This window comes from Onychomys torridus, chromosome 10 (assembly GCF_903995425.1).
Source record: "Onychomys torridus chromosome 10, mOncTor1.1, whole genome shotgun sequence".
NCBI lineage: Eukaryota > Metazoa > Chordata > Mammalia > Rodentia > Cricetidae > Onychomys > Onychomys torridus.
Window position 1 is genome coordinate 7,138,959 of NC_050452.1, and position 17,341 is coordinate 7,156,299.

The following is a 17,341-nucleotide window of genomic DNA, read 5'->3' on the forward strand; positions in this document are numbered from 1 at the left end:
TTTTTATCTCTATTGTACAAACAAGTACGTGTCTGTGCTGACTTGTTAAGCAATCCACTTGTATGTAGAATAAGGTTTTTTTTTTTTCCTGCTTGCTACCAGTCACACAGCTCCAAGATCAGAAGAAAGACACGGTCTTTGAAGCTGCTCAAATGTTTTAGTTAAAAGGACAGCAGTTGTTTTCAAAGATCCAAGAGTATCTTTATCAGAATTAAATTTTTCCTTATTGATTTTTTCCCCTTAACATAACAAAAACATAACATGAGAAAGTGACGATTTATTATTAAAATTTTAAGCCTTGAAATCATTCTTCAGTAGTCAGCACTCATCTTTAAATACAAAAAGAATAATTTTAATAAAAAAAAAAATCTTAAGGTAGGATGAAGTAGGAGAAACTCCTGAGACTTAAATTTTACCATTGGTTAACGTATTATTTTAACTGTAAACTCAAAGGATTTTTGGCTGGGTTAAGATAATAAAATAGTAAAGTGGTTCACTGTGGCTGCCCTAAATGTAAGCAGGTCATGAAAGCATGCTATACCTGGAGACGGGGTGCAGGGAGGCTATATTCTTTTGTCCAGTGAGATGTCCTGTCTTTGGAACATAAAAGGCCAGATTCAGCAAGTCAAGCATTGTGCTCCCACTAGGTAAGAATCTTATTTCCCTAAAAATGAACCGATGTGATGTCTTTCCTTCAGCATCTTGACTGCGTCACTGCAGATCAAGAAACTGGACAACTAATGAGTGTAAACTTCAGTGGCCTGTGCTTAGTAGAAGGCTTCCCTGTGTGCTTTAGAAAGTTCAAAAAGAAAAGGAAAGACAGGTGGGGGCGCAGCAGCACCTGGGTTTGCTCTGAGAGGACCTCTTCGGTCTGGCAGACAGTCCCTTATTGGTTTTAATGGGAGGTTGTAGTTGGTGGATTTGCCTCTATCTAAAAGCAAGATCAAATTGAAGATGTAATTGTTCTTCACCAATGTTAACAACAGTGAGGACACAAACAAACCTCATTGTGAGTGGCCAGAGGTCCCCAGGTGTCCCCTTCATCAACATACCTGCTCCAGGGCCCCACGGGGAACTGCCTGGCGGAGACCAATTGGGTTCTGAGCAACATGCTGCCAACCCTGTCCAGAAAAGGGTGTGCAGGCGCCTCTCTCCCCTCTTTTACCCAAGTTTCCACCCAGCCATCTCACCTCCAGGTGAGTATAATTTGTTGTTTGGCACCCTAAGAACTTGGTATTTTATCTATCTAGGTGGATCCCAAAGCAGGGAAGGACGGAAGGGAGCAGGAGAGGCCATGGCAGACCCAGCCTACCTCTGGTGCAGTCAGCTGCACACAGCACACTGGCTGAGGAGCAAGCTGCCCAAGCCACCCTGCAGCAGTGTTGCATCAGACTGGCTGGGTCTCTGGGCGACTCAGAGATGAGACACCTCAGGTCCCTGTCGGCAAACCTCTAATTCGCCAGTTCTGGCAGCTTATTTTTCCAAGTGTTTTGTTTCAGGAAACATACGTGTGTGTGTGTGTGTGTGTGTGTGTGTGTGTGTGTGTGTGTGTGTGTGTGTGTGTGTGTTTGGTGGATTTACCACAACTGGTTCTGACAGCTGTTGATTCTGTTAAATGAACACATTATAAAAATTCTCTATAAAAACCTCAAGCAACAGCAGACTCAAAAATATAAAGGAAAAATATTTTAATGAAGCTCCAATTGAGAGAGTTTTAAAAAAAAGGTATAAATAAAGGTATAGAAGTCCCCAAATCCGCAGTGTGTGTGTGTGTGTGTGTGTGTGTGTGTGTGTGTGTGTGTGTGTGTGTGTTTAATGGTGGGGAAAGGGTGTTGCAAATCACCACAAATATTTACACTGTTATCCCTTTGTTCAAATCACATACTTTTAACAGAAAAAGCTGGAACTGTGGCTATTTAAAATTTTAAATATTCAAATGCCTGTAATTAACCATATGAAACAAATTATGTTGCATTTCTCCATACTAGCACATGAAAAAAAAAAAACTAACTAGTGGTAGATTGGGGGTGGTGGCCGAGTTGGGGAGACAACTCTGAGGAGTGGATGATGTTTCCATTTTGCAAAAGATCAAAGGAGAAGAAGATGGGAGCTGTGGGTTGGGAGCTGAGTTCTTCCACTGCTTCTGTCACACTGGGCTATCTAAGTTTAGACAATCCCCGGACTAGCTGCATATTAAGCTTGCTGTGTACAGCTTTATTATGGGGCAGTGGTGGGAGAAGCATTAATATTCCGACTCCACATCTGACAGGGCATTTACATGCGCCCATCTGAGCGGCACCTGAGAGCCCCTCCAAGGTGCAGTAACTGCGCGCCTATTGTAAAGGCAAATGAAGCCCACCTATTCCCTGCTGGGATCAGAAGTGACCTCGCCACCCCCCACGCCTCAAATCCTTCCCTTGCCAACCTAACTCAATGCCATCGCAGAATGACGAATGAGCTCAGAAATAGACCCCAAGTTACTAACCCTGCTAAGAACAGCAAAATCCTTTGCTGAAATGTTTTAAAAATGCATAGGAGTGCAGCTGGCCAGTGAAACGCAGGGAGACAGATTCCAGTGAACCCAATATGGAATACGTTACATTCTAAAACTGATTAGAAATACAGTCTGATGTTTACTGGCTTCAAATTGCATTTGGCATCAAGCATACTGGCTTTAATAATGCTGGCATTTTAGTATTATTATTATTTTAAATTTGCCTTTGGTCTCAGAGAACACATGTGGAGAGCTAAGGAATTCTTATTCGTCAGGTTACATTTCCTGGAAATTAAGTTTGTGACAGAAAATGACTCCAGTAGCAATAATATGGTTCGTGCTCAAATTAATTAGGTCATTGTTGTAAAAACTACATGGCAAATTACAAAGGTAAATTTCCAGATATTGGCCACACTCCATACCCTCATAGTAAAAGGGAAAAGCAGTTTAACAGTGCTGATTTACCTGGGCCGCAAAAGGAACAGAGGAGAGGTACAATGGTCAATTTTCTATTTGTATTACAAATAAAAATACTGGTCATTCTCCATTAAATTATATAGTCTGCACATATTTTATGAACTTTACTAATGTCCTCCAAATTAACACATAAAATAAAAGCCTGTTTGGTTTGAAATATTAAAATGGGCCCTACATTTCAAACTATGTTTTATCTTTCAAGTAACAACAGTGCTGACATAACCATGACCCACATGAAACCTGAACTAGCAGAAAGGTACTAAAGATCCTTGGTGATTAAACCCCACGCTAAACTGTGGCAAGGTGCCAAACTGGGCCCCCGCTTGGTGCTAAGTGCTTTTTACTGAACGAAGCTAGAACGAGTATTTGTAAAGACAGACGGGCTTACAGTGAACTCTGTCAAATGACTGCTTTGTGTCAAAAAGGATGCAAACAGACCAGGCAAGGTAGGGCAGAATAACAGCCAGGGACATCGTCTGTGGCCCTTCCTTCTCCCTTCAACCTTGTATTTCCCCACAGAAGAAAGACAAACCCTTGTTATCCAGTGACAGCCATGCAGAACCACATTTGCCTCTTTTCCTTTATTAAATACCACCAGTGAGAGAGACACCATGAAAATCTAAAATCTGTATCCCATGTTTGTTATGGACCCCAATTTAGCTCTCTCATATTGGCCAAACACAGAAGCTACAGTGTGAAATTAATGACTTTCCAGGACTCTAAAATGTGCCATTAATATGCATCCAACTGGCCTCTTCTCTGGGCCCAAGGTGCCTGTCCTGACCCAGTCTGACGTCTCTACACCCAGCTGTATTTTCCAGCCCATGGACAGCCCCACAATTAAATGCCACATTCCCTAGGAGAAAGGTGTGCAAACCATATTTCAGATCCTTTAAATAGAAAGTGCACAACCTGCCCTACAACAAGGATGGGTTGATTTGAGAAATTACAGCACTTGGGGGTTTTTTGTTTGTTTGTTTGTTTTAGTTTTCACAGAATAAACACATAGACTGGGAGGGAAACTCTGTCCCCCCTCTGCTCCTATTCTTCAAGTGAATACATATTTGTGTTTCCAATAAAAGGCCATTTTTACATTAACTGTCTGGAACAGCAGGGGACAGAAGAACGAACAGTCTCCACATCACACACAGGATGCTCTCCATATCACGTGGACCTATTCTCAAAACTATTATTTCTGAAAGACGCCCAGGAAGACACACGGTGCCTCTTTTCTGTGCCACCCAGAGAGTGACATCAGAGGAACTTTGAGATCTTTGGGGTCTTCTACAATTTAGATTTTGTTTTTCTTTTTTGGCTCTCCAAAGTAAATTTAGCAGCCATGCGGACCACTGTGTTTAATTAAGCTTTCAAAAGTCCTCTGACAATGCCAACCATTGTAGGACACTTCTGTAGCTCAATCATGCAATCACTGTGACAGTTCTATTTACAATGTGTCTTAGAGTTTCTCTGACATTGTACTTTGACAAAACATCCAAGCTGCCAGTCCACAGCCTTTCCCTGTCGTATTTACAAATACAGCTTGTATACAGTGCTCCCAGACCCATGAACACCAGTTTGTGGGCAGTGGCCTCACAAACACAGCCTCCCTACAAACATGCTAGGTATGTTACGAAACCAAATTCTCTGCTCTGTGGGTTCTGAAGGTAGATAAAACGCTGGCCAGCACATTTGTCTTTTGAATGGTGGTGTTTTCTGGTTTTTGCTGTCACACTGAGAATTGACTTCAGAGATCAGTAATTTTTTTTTATTCAGCATCATACAATAAAGAGAAATGAAAAATAAGTAGTCATGAGAAGATACTGCCACTTATAGTCTCGTTTACAATTAATATACAAACACATCCTCCAATCCAGTCTAAGCTATGAAAGAATGAAAACGGGTACAAAGAGAAAAAGGAAGTTAGTTCTGTAAATTCTGAAAAGCGTGAGCACGGTACTCGGTGTACCTGTAAGTAACATGCTAACACAGTTGCTTTTAATATTTCCCTACTCATTAGAGAATCTGCCTTGCATATCATTAGCCAGATCAGTTGTTCTGTCTAGGCGGACAGTTCCAAATACCCCAGTGAAATGCCTGTATTCTAGATGTTAGGGGAGAACGATGTTCCATCAGGAGCAGCAGGCTGCCCTGCATCTTAGCAAGCTTCTGTTTTCCCATTCTGTCTAAAGTCTAACTTTATGATAGGCTAATCCTAATTTAAAGATTCCCGTGTGCAATGAGCCAAAACTTCAAGACTGACACTGGGAGATAATGTTTGGGGCCTTTTCTGTGAGAGAAAACAGTTTTATACTTGCTAATCTTCAATGAATAATTTATTCATCATAAAATAAAAGACTCAAAAAAAAAAAAAAAAACATATAGAAAGCTCCATCAGTCAAAGGCTGCCCTAACTGTTGATGGGTTTTTGACATGCATATTGATGAACTGGACCACACAATGTAAGCTGTTTACAGCCAGTTAAATGAATATTGTTCCAATAGTTTCTGTGGATCATAATCATATAAGGCTCTGAATATCTAAACAAAATTAGAAAGGCAGCTTGGTCACTATCTGTGGATACATGTAACGAATGTGCATGGTATATGAGAACACACATCCATCTAGTCATCAGGTAAAAACATCCTGGGGAACAGCCAGCTTGGGGAGGCCTGAGCACAGCCCACATGCTGTTTTACTGCAGCTCTTAAGAATTCTACTTTATGCTCCTGGTTCTAAAGTCCCCAAATTCTAGGCTTTCCTTAGGAAGGTCTCATCCCTACTTCCTGCCTGTAAAATGGCACAGAGGACACAGTGAACTCAAATAACTTTTATCCCTTTCATAAAGTCTTTCCTACCCAGCATGCTTAAATGACTGCCTTCCATGCAGTTACCAAGCATATTCTTGTAGACATTTATCAGTATATTTCTTCCCCAATAGAAACCACTGCTTCTCTCCTTACAACAGTTCAAATGTCTACTGAATGGTTACTGTTGGGAAGAATGGTAGACTTGGTACAGTGAAACCAGCTGGGAATACACAGTCATCTTTCCAGAACTTTGCTTCAGGGGCACCTGGGGTCCAGAGTAGCATAATTTGTATGCAATGGTAGAATATTAATTTCACTATAGGAAGCCCTTAATTCATTACTGTGAAGTATGAGAAGTCAAGGCTCTAGCCACTGACATCTTACTTTGAGATGTGACCATGCTATTTATGTTCAGCCAATACCAGGGTAAGAACAGGTGATTGAGCAGAACGAAAGGAATCAAGGTGCTGCAATTATTCCTGCATGAAAGGTTTGCCTCACCTGGATTGCATGTGTATACTCAATGAGTATCTGAGACGCCTGAGATAGCTTTCAATTTCAGAGAAACAATGTACCATTAGCCCTAGAAAATATATTTCAAATTTGCACCTTTTTGCTTTTTCCTTTTTTTCTTTTTGGCTTCTGTAGACTCTGCTATCACACTAGTTATGAAACATCACAGAATCATTATGACAACCAGCGAGTTAAGGACTCTCTCTTTTCCTGTACATCCACACAGAGTCACAGCTACAAAAGTAAAAAGCCCTCACTATTTATAATGCTTTCCTCAGCCTTCAGATTCATCTTCTAAATACAGAGGCCCTGATTTTCAAACTGGCTAACCTGAAACTGAAAAACCTATTTAGGCCTTCAGGAATAAGTGTGGTTTTAACTCCTGCCTGACAGACACTGTGTTTTGTCTTTCAAACGAGCAGCTCGGTATGTAAATACGATGTTACATCACACAAGCCTTACTCCATATTTGGTGATTTAGCAAGGCTTTGGATCTCCAAAGACGACAAATCCCCTTCCGCCTGCACTTGCTTCATTAATCATGCCTTACACTTCTGTTCATTTTCCTTCCAGTCACAAGACAGCACATGGAAATGGTCATTGCCATATCCTACAGGGGGTGGGGGAGATAGAAATCTTAACCTCCATGTCTCAGAAGCTAATGTGGTGGTTTCCAGAAAAACACTCACAAGCAGCTCTCCTGGCAGCAGACTCCTTATTTCACTGAAAGGAAAATACCTGAGTATCACTGCAGAAAGCATTTTAAAAAGGAGAGAAGGTAGAAAACAGCACACATGATCTTAATGATCAAATTCCAGACTGGGGGTGGGGGTGTAGAAGGGGTGAGGGTGACATGCCATTTAATCCCCCGATCACTGACCTATTATGGTTCAACTCTATGGTCCAACCATTTCAGAGACAAGTCCCAATAAGCCCTGTGTCTGTCTACATTTGTCTTTCCAAAACAGAGCAAAGCTGCTTTTGTGGGGTGGGGCAATGCAGAGAAGGGACTGTCTCCCAGATGTTACAGGCCCGTCACCACAGAATCTGCTTTTGCTTTGTCTGACGTGCTAAAGCAAACAGTGTTTTAAGTGCCACTACCTAGTGGTGCTGTTTACCACTAGATCAGGGAATTAAAGTCCCTCTGTTAGCTTTTAATTCCATTTCCCTGGAGCTGCTGAGAAACCCGCACACCTAGCTAGCTCCTTGGTGAAATTGACCGAAGGAGACAGAACCATTGGATATGTGCATGCAGTGTTTTTTTGTTTTGTTTTGTTTTGTTTTTCCCAAGAAAATTTTTACATTAGGCTGCAGAAGAAACAGTGGAGTCTGCACTGGACATTTGTAAGGGTGACATGTGGTTGTGTAAACCACAAACAAAATCAAGATACATCTGTCAAAACCACATCAGAGACAAGAGAGAGCACTGAGGAGCATTTATCACTGAGCTGAGGAGGCAGGCTGCAGGGAGCAACCATTCCTGTCAAACCAACCTTTTGAAATTTCCAACATGCCCTTAAACTTTCCGAGTAAGCATGTCTGTGCGCTTCAGCAACTGCCCTCTCTACTCTGGCCTGGCCAGTCGAAAATGGCATCTTAAAGTCAAGGTCACCGTGTCATCCCACCACGGGGCTGTGTTTAATTACAGCCCCGTACAGTCTGACAGCCAGTATGGATCCAAGGCTAGCCCTGGAACTCAGTTAACTCTTTCCAGCCCTCAGACAAGTCATGGACTCAACTGTAAATGCCTGCATGGTTCCCTGGCCTCTTAGATACATCCCCAAGGCCAGAAATGGACACTGGAAACGAGGTAGGTGTAGAAAGGGTCAACACTTTTAAAAAAGATGGCAAGCAAGGGGGAGAAGAGAGATCTGGTACTGTCAGAGCCAGGAAGAGGGTGTCAAGTGTGTGCAACTTTCCCACCACATCTGACTCGGTAAGGTGGGAACACAAATTTATTTTCAGCATTCTGGACGGAAGCAAGAGGAATATGATTTTAGCATTACAAGACTGTCATGACAGTCACATGGAGAGATACCAACAGCACTCCACCACGCCTTCCTGCTTGACTACCGCACCTCTACAAACGAAAAGAAAGCATGCAAACAGCTGTCCTTGCCTCTCGTTTACCTGCGATGTGTTCCTGTTTGGGGCAAATTCCTCTAGATGACGTTGATAAACAATCGTCATCCTCTGGCGTGACCTGGATGCCAACCTCCACAGGATTGGATGCCTTTTTCATCTCGATTGGTGAAGGGGAAGGTGGCTTATCCACAGCTTTTTCTAAGCAGAGGCTGCCACTGCATTGTTTCCGTTTGTGCTCGATAAAAATAAGAATGTCCCCCAATGGGAAGTTCATCTGGCACTGCCCACAGGTGAGGAGGTCATGGTCCCCTTCTGGAGCTCCCAACGGGCCGTGGTCTGGTTCATCATCTGTAAGAATGGCTTCAAGAGGTTCGGCTGTAGTTGAAGAAATAAAAGCACAATTATTAGAGAACCAGTGTGGAGAGAAAAAGGAGGGCATACACTCCAAATCCCACCCCCATCTCACCACAATAACACAAGTGTTTGTAACAATCTCCATTTAACACCCCAAAAAAGCGTGATAGGCAACATGTGATGTGGACGGTATCAACAATCAAGTAAACTGATCATTGAGATTGGCCATCATGATCTAAAGGAAATCCCCCCGGCTTGCATAATTCCAGAGAACACACACACACACACACACACACACACACACACACACACTATAAATCTTTTGAAAAGGATGTGACTTAATGGTTAACACAAGAAATACAAAGAACTGAAACCAAATTTGCTTCCCCTCCATCAGTAAGTTGTCTATTGTGTCCAGGATTAGAAGAGATGAGTGAGCACTCATAGCCTTTGTGTGTGAGTGTGCACACTAGCTGTACATACATGGCCTCACAGCACAGGCCGCTGCACCTCACAGAACTGTGCCATCCACACCACAGTCGGAAGGAAGTGACTGCATCCACCTCACTAACCATCACCACGCAGAGAGTCTCCCACTGCCAGATCTTCTGGTCCTCATTCTCAGCTACTCCACGAAATCCAAGGAATATCAAATTTACCGGCACTTCTCAGACACATTCACTAAATGGGACACTTTTGAGTACTTAAGAAAATAAGCCAATTAGTCGGGTTTTTTTTTTTTCATTCTAAAGAAAAGAATGTCTAAAATATTCTAAACATGTTGGTGCTTGGTGGCATCCATGACATAAAAATCAGAGTGGACTTCCAAGCAGTACACTTCAGAAGACTGGGCATCCTTTCCTCAGAGTTGAGATGCTTCACCTAATGTAGTCAAAGTTGACTAATTTTCTGAATGAGCTCCAAACGCTTCATTATGAGACATTTCTGCACAAATCACCAGCGAGTGGTATAACGAGGTAGACATATCTTTTTTTTCCTGTCTGCCTTTTTTTAAACTTTGCACTCCAGCATCTATTTGAACAGCTTCTATCATTATTTCAAACCTTGCAAGTGGAGAAGGGAGAGCCAAGAAATCTTGTTTACATCATCTTAAAATACTAAAATTAAAAGAAAAAAATTCACAAAATACAAAATATGTCCAGGATGCTGCTGCCAGTTAATAAAAACTGAAGAGAAAATGTACAAGTCTTAAACAGTTAATCAGTCTGACCTTCTTTAGCAAGCTGCCAATTTCACATTTAATGAACTTAAAGCCACAGAGAATCAAAAAATAGATTTTAATTTGAGTGTAGAATATTGGAACAGATTTTGATAAAGTGCAAAAATCCAGTGAACTCAGGTTAAATTTATTTCAACCCTACCCAGGCTGGATATTGAGGGGGAAGATCTGGAGTAACTCCCAGATGTGCTGGGTGAAATAATATTGAGAGAGCCCTGCCTAAGCCGCACCTGTGCTCAAGTAGGACATGTCATAATTCCTCGCTTTGGTACGCCTCCTAATTTAACATAAGGTCACCACACGAATATGAAGGTTATCTCCCTACGAATGAAGACGGCAAAAGCAAGCTCTTTAGTGTTTCTCTGCCCAACATCCTGGTCAAAAGACAAATGCAGAACGCACAAGTGAGCTTTCCAGACCCAAGAGCAGACGAAGGCTCCTGCATTGTGTATTCTCGTCATTTTCTCCCACATTTGCTTTCATTTTGACCAAGTGGAGTGGGAAGTCGCGATCCATGATCTCTGCTCTCTGAATTAAGTATTTCAAATGAACACTGGCAATTGTTGCCCTTTGTGCTGTTGTTGTTTAGCTATAAGTTCTGGGCTTGAGAGACTGAAAGGCTGGGGGGGGGGGGGGGTTGTTCCATTAAAGGTAAAACATTTTTGCAAATCCTATCATCAGGATTCATTTGGAGTTTTGTTGTTGTTCCTGGGGCCTAATGGATTTCAGCATCTAGGAACAGTATCAGGAGCAAAGGTGATATTCTCTTAAATATCAAATAGTTAAAGGTAATTCGGTACAAAGCAGACTTGGTTAAAGTCTTCTAAACCTAGTGACTGAACTGATTTACAGGCAAAACCAGGAAATGAAGTGGTAATTCACAGGTTGCTGATTACACCTCCACATCTCACCTAATTAATTTTATAGGAGGCAAAGTTCTTGAAAATAACAAGATGATCAAATGTATAGATATAAAACCTGTAACCTCAACATTTTCTATGCTCTTAACATAAATTATTGCTAATTAACAAGAATTATATCCTAATGTATGAAATACATTTACCATCGGTTTCCCTGAAAAACATTTGGCTAGCAATATTCAGAGAAATATCAAAGCGTGTTTTTATTACTGCTGCTGCATTATTTTAAAAAATCAGACCAAATGAGGCACAAAGAAAATATGAAAATACAATTCTCTTCCTGCAGCCTACTGATTTGCATTGACACCCTCTCTCCGTGGCAATCAACATTTCCTTTCTGGGCATCAGATAATTTCTCTGTATTTTAATGCAAATTCCTCGTTCCCTAAAAACATTCCTAACCTCAGCCATTTTACCCCCTCCCTTCAATTCAACTCCATCCTATTTCTCTCCTACAATACCACCCTTTCTAAGCTCGGGCCTAACTCGATACAAAGCGGGAAGTCCTCGATTCAAGTGGAAGGGAGTGGACAAATGATCACAATAATTAGCCGCGAATTCTCTCTAGAAGGGAAGGAAGACAAAATGAAATGCTTCTGCTTTCAGCAAAATAGACTGGATGGTCTCAGTGTCCCAGCGGGCACCGAGATATATTTATATATTTGTATTTATTTCTCTCCCCACTACCCAACCCCGTTGCAAACATTAAAAGAAGGGGTCAAAATCCTTATAAGAAATGTTGGGAAAAGGCGAGGGAACCAGGGCTGGGGAAGGGGGAGGAGGAAATGTGAGTTATGTCTTCAAGTTTGCTTTCCAAGTGCATTTTCTTAACACGATAAAGCAAACGGAGGCTGAAAAACCAGAGGCAAAGCAAAGAAACAAAAGCAGAGCCATGGGCTACAGGCCGGGGGCCGGGGACCCTGCTGGAGTAGGCCGCTTAGAAAGTGAAGTTGGGCGCCGGGTCTCCACGGCACAAAGCGAGCAGCCTCCTTCCTAGCTGCAAGCTCAGGCCGCGCGCACAGCGAACACGTGCAGCAGCGACCCACAGTCCCAGCTTGGAGGCGGCGGGTGGCCCGAGGACTCGGCAGCTGCCTCGCCCATCCAGCCGGGCTACAGCTGAGCGCCGGTTCCCTGAACCCGCCACTTGGTGAAAAAGGAAGTACGGTTTGGAAAACTGAGCTGGATAACCTGATCAAGTCTTGGCTTCATCGCGCACGCCGCGAGCGCGGATCCTGAAATTCATTCTGTGTGCACAGACTAACACTTTTACTTTGGAAGATCTGTGCAAATGTGTTTCGCCCGCAATTCCGGGCACCGTGTGCGCGCCAGGCGGCGACCGCGGTTATTCATTATTAATGACGCTGCTAGCCCGCATCATTATGATGATAACTATTACTATTGTTGTGATTTCGGGCTTCCAGGCGAGAGCTGCAGGAGGCGGGGAGGGGGAGCGTCGGGTTGCCAAGCGGTCCGGTAAGCTTGCGGTGGCCGCGGAGACCTGCACTCTGCGCGGGGATGGGGGTGGAAAAAAGTGATCCCAGAGGCCAAGGGCAAACTTGCCACAGCCCCGCTTTCGGCCAGGTCTCTAAGCTCGACAGCGCACTCCCCCCTTCCTCGATATCAAAAATGCCTTCCCTGAAAGGACCTTAAAAGTGCACCCGCTCCGCGCATAGAGCTGCCGGATCTCCTTGCACGTGGGGGGTGTCGGCTGCTTGCCCCTGAGCTTCTCCACGGCCCTAGCCAAAAGCATTTTTTTTTTAAGTCAAAATGAAGAACAAAGACCAAAGGGGTAATGGGGGGAGGAGAAAGGGAATTCTGCCTAACCGCTCGTTGCCCCCCACCCCCACTCTCTCAATGCTCGTCCCTCCCCCGCCGAGAAACGCCGGGCAGGGCTGGGGGAGGCTCTGGTACAGGTTCAAGTTCGCGGAGCTTTTCTTGATCTTGTTCTGCCTCCTAGCGACCAAATGGTTCATTCAGTCCACGTAGCTGAAGACGGGGGGTGGGGGGTGGGGGTGGGGGTGGGGGGCCCTAGGACCCTGGAGGTTCCTGCCCTCTGAGCACCCAGAAAATGAAAGAAGTTATCCCTGCACATACCCCTCCAACTGGCCTCCTAGTCCAGTGTCCCTCCCTGGGACAGCAGAGACTAACCCTCCCAGCCTGGAGAGTCCCACAAGGGACCCAAGTAGGAGGAGAGTACTGAGCAGCTCTGACTGTGCCTCCCCAGACTGTCCCCTGCGCCCCCATTGCATCCTTCCGAATGTCCCAATGTCCCGGCTTTCCCGAGTCCTGCGAACACTGCCCTTCCTTCCCGCCGGTACCTGGCCGGGCTGTAACTTCACACCGTCGCGCGCCGCGTCTGCTCTGTATCCGGCGCGGCCGGTGGGAGTGGGGGCGGGGGAGAGCGGCGAGGGAGAGATGCGCGGGGGTGGGGAGAGGGAGGGCCCCGCAACGTGCCAGGGCGGGGGAGCTTCCGAAGTGTGTGACAAGTTCCTGGGCCCAGAGGGGGGAAAAGTCAATTCCCGATGAGCACCCCCTCCCTCAACAAATGCAGAAGAGAACATAGGGGGTCCTTCAAGCTTTCGTCAAAAATTAAAGAGTCATGAATGAGAAGAGGATTTGATGGGGGTGGGGGGCGCTGCATGCCTTTCCTTACTGGACTCAAACTTTCCTAAGTGCCCACCACCGGCCTCTCCAAGCACACCTTCAGGTGGAGATAATCACTACCGCCACTAGCACACTTACATAACTCACAGAAACCCCTGACCGAGACAAGCCCAGAGCATAGGGCAAGAACCTAAAGGTTGGTCTCTGAGTCCGAGGGCCCTGCACCCCCAAAATGCATACTCAACACACTTTTTCCTGCCCCGCCCCCCCTCAACCTAGCCAGACAACTGCTTTGGTCCAAGAGGCTACTGGCCAGATTGGGAGGGGGGCAGGGAACGCACGTGGTAACCTCCCCGCCGCCCAGAGTTAAGGACTAGAGGAATCTAAGAGTACCCCGGGTGTAGCGGGGGGACTATCAGAACTCGCCTCTACAGTTGCTTTGCAAAATAAAAATGTTTTGCACAACCGAGTTTCATCCAGCAGCTTTCGCTGCCTGGGAGGTCGGAGGGAGAGCTGGGCATTGTGCTAGGGGCGGACCAGAGCGCAGGCCGGGCTGGCGGAGTCGCAGCGTGGCCTGCCGCGGTGCCTGGCGGGTGGGCGGCGAGTGCCGGGTGGGCGATCCCGACTCCAGACTGGGGCGCGGCGAGGTCGGGCGAGGCCCAGACGCTGCGGCCGCCTGCTCCGGGGCTGCCGCGGCGAGCTCCGTCCTCTGTCTGTTTGTTGGCAGGAGGCTCCCGCACACGCGGTGCTTGTAAACATTCAGACACGAGATTTTTCCCAATCAAAATCCACTTCCACTTTTTTTGAAAATCTTCCAAAAAATAGTAAGAGGAGGGAGTTCCTCGCTCCCTCTCCACGCCGCCGGCGCTCTAAGTTTGCAACTTGATGGGGTTTTGGGGAAGGGGTGTCAGGGATATTTTTTTCTTCTCTCTCTTTTTTTCCTTTTTTCTCTATTAAAGATTGTGGAATTTCTCCAGGGGTGGGGGCGTGTGGACGAATCCCAGAAAAGCGGTGAAAAATGCGACTGGCTGAACATTTGGTTTCTTGGGGGGGGGGGGGGGACAAGAAATTGTACAATCTTTTGCGTTACTTTTTTTTTTTTTTTTTAATGCGTCTTCGCCTCGTCTCCTCCAGGGCTCAGCCAGGAGGGGCGAGCAACAGCAAACCGCCGGCGGCGGCTCGTGCGCCCTCCCTCCCTCTACCGCGTGCCCCCGGCCGCCTCCTCGCTCGGCCCTTGCTCCTGCCCTTCGGCGGCGGTGGCGGCGCAGGAGGGCAAGCGCGAGGAGCCCGCACAAAAGGCGGCGGGACAAACACCCACCTCCGGCCGGAACAAAAGACGGCAGCGCCGGGCGCGACTCCGGTCCTTCCCGGTCACCCGGCTCTCCCCGCCGCTGCAGCCCCTCTCTCCGGACTCAGCTGCCTGCGAGGCGCCTGGGAGCCCCCTTCTACAGTCCCACTTCGGTACTATTGTGGGGGTGACTACTTTCTTTCCACTGCACACTTGACCGTGCATACATTGGTATCCTAAGACCAGTCTCACCTCTTTTCTGCCCAGGAATTGTTTTTTAGATTTGACGCCCTCCCTCCCCCACTCCATTTTCCTATAGAGAAGTGGAAGCAGCCCCCCTTCTTTCCAGCTCCCACCCCCAGGTTTGCATGTGAGTTGTCCGCGTCCTTAGCATTGTTCATTATTTTTACAAAACTGGGGTAGAAATCATTGCATTCCTTTTTGAAAAAAAGAAATAAAGCGGCGGAGAGGAGGAAAGAGGAGGAGTCAATTTTTTATAAAATTAAAAGGTGCGTGCCGTCTCAAAAGTGCACACACGGTTCTCGTTCGAGAGAAGATGTGGGGCTTTTTCCCTTAATATCTCTTTACCCCGACTACAGAAGGTTTCTCACCTGAATTTTTTTTTAATACATGCACACACCCCTCTCTCAACCTCACTCTTGCTTAGCGTCCTGCGCGCCCTCGTGATTATTAATAATTATTATTACTATTATTGGGTTACTTACGCGAGAATTCCCGTTTGCTTAAGTGCTGGGGTTTGCCTTGCTTGCGGCGAGACATGGTGGGCTGCGGGGCGGGCGGCGGCGGCGGCGGCGGCGTGCGGACGACGGCTCGGTTCACATCGGGAGAGCCGGGTTAGAAAGAAGGAGACTCCAGAGAAAATATCTTCATCAGTGCCTTTTGACATCCAAAATAAATTAGAAATAATACAAAGATGGCGCAGGGAAGATGAATTGTGGGAGAGCCGTCATGGCTTTTTTTTTTTAAGCGGAAAAAAAAAGAAAGAGAGAGAGAGAAGAGAGATAGAGGGAGAGAGAGAGCGAGAGATGAAAAAAATGGCAAAAGCCCCCCTGAGCTGCAAGTTCAAGTGCGGACGTGACGTCCCTGCGAACTTGAACGTCAGGAGTCTGGATGGACAGAGACACACAAAACATGGGCAGGGCGAGCAGGAGAGAAGGGGAGGAGGGAAGGGGAAGCTCACACCAATGGACACACATCAGGGGCTGGACATGAAAAAGAGACCAGGACAAGCCAATGGCCAGTGCGGGGCGGGGGAGGTGCGGGGAGGGGGCTCCGCAGACGCCAGACGCGGCCCCTGGGGGAGGGGCGGGCGGAGGGGAGGGGGCTCGGGGCGGCTGGCTCACCAGTGGCCGCAGCGAGCGCCGCGGCGGTGGCGTGGCCGCGAGAGAAGAAAGGGGCGGCGGGGTGGGAGGGAGGAGTGAGGGGGAGCAAGACTTGCGCCCTGCTCCACTCCCCCCTCCACACACACACACACACACACACACACACACACACACACACACACTCACCGACTCTAAAATAAAAAATTATTTGGGGGTGGGGGCAAGAGTTCTCCAGGACTCTGCAGCCCAGAGCCGGGGAGGCGCGGGCAGAGGGAAACCAGGTAGAGTGGGTCCCGGACACCCTCCTCCATGCGCACACCCACTTCCCCTCCCCGCCAGCGGACGCGGAGGGCCGGAGTGCAAGCCCCGAGCCCGCAGCAGCGTTCGGGAAACTTTGCCCAAGGAAAGCTAAGAAAGAAAAAATCACCCGAAGTTGGGAGCTGAGCTTCCAAGTTAGAGCTAGGCAGCGGGCGAGGGGAGGCGGGAGGGAGCGCGCGGGAGAGCGAAATCCAGCCCAAGTTTGGAGGGTCGCAGGTCCGGAAGGCCAGCTCCCGGGCCTGAGGGAGCAGAAGCCGCCTAGAAAGAGGGGGTTGGGGCGAGGCGGGCGGCGCAGGCCTGGGCTCAAGGGCCGAGAGCGCGCCCCCAAGGCCAAGTCAGGGACTCGGGATCTGAGCGACCCAACTAGCGATCGAGTCTGAATGCCACCCCCAGAAGCCCTAAGTCCCCAGCTCCCAGGGGTTGCAGAAAGAGAGGCCGAGATACAAAGACCGAGAAGCCCGATTCCCGGTGCGTTCCAGTCCCCAGAGGAGAGCACCCGAGGCCGGGGCTCGAGGCACCCAGGCGTCCACCTCTGAGCAGTCGGCGGCCCGAGGACAAAGCACTGGTAGCCCCAAGATCCCTGGTCTCTGGGAACCTGCTCCCGGCGCTGCGGGAGGTCCTCGAGCCTGATTCAAGGAGGGACACACCCCCTCCCACTCGGGGGCAAATGCAAAAGCACTGAGCAAAGGGAGAGAAAATGTTTCTTACTGACAGAACACAATTGTTCTTTAGCTGTTACTCGAAGAAAGAGAAAATGGGAAAAGGAATGAAACTGGCTGGCAGGAGCAGCCGGGAGGCCACGGTGGTGAAGGCCCTCGGGTCAGGGCCGCGCTGCCCAGGCGCCAGCAGCCGCCGCGCACACCCGGGAGCCCGAAGGCCCCTCTAGCCTCTCTGCAGC

General features: G+C 47.3%; 1 protein-coding gene across 5 annotated transcripts in view; it reads right to left on the bottom strand.

Annotated features, from left to right (window-relative positions):
* Bcl11a (BAF chromatin remodeling complex subunit BCL11A) overlaps positions 1-16,250 on the bottom strand; it is a 95,429-nt gene extending 79,179 nt beyond the window's left edge. For 2 of the 5 annotated variants that reach the window (XM_036200871.1, XM_036200868.1), the window contains exons 1-2: positions 13,209-13,280; positions 8,422-8,751 (exon numbers count right to left, since the gene is read on the bottom strand). In XM_036200871.1, coding sequence (XP_036056764.1) covers positions 8,422-8,650 — 229 coding nt within the window. In that variant the 5' untranslated portion in view covers positions 8,651-8,751; positions 13,209-13,280. Of the gene's footprint in view, positions 1-8,421; positions 8,752-13,208; positions 13,281-15,507 lie in introns of those variants that run through there. The other 3 variants (XM_036200867.1, XM_036200869.1, XM_036200866.1) reach the window with 3 other exon arrangements.
* Positions 16,251-17,341: the final 1,091 nt, after the last annotated feature.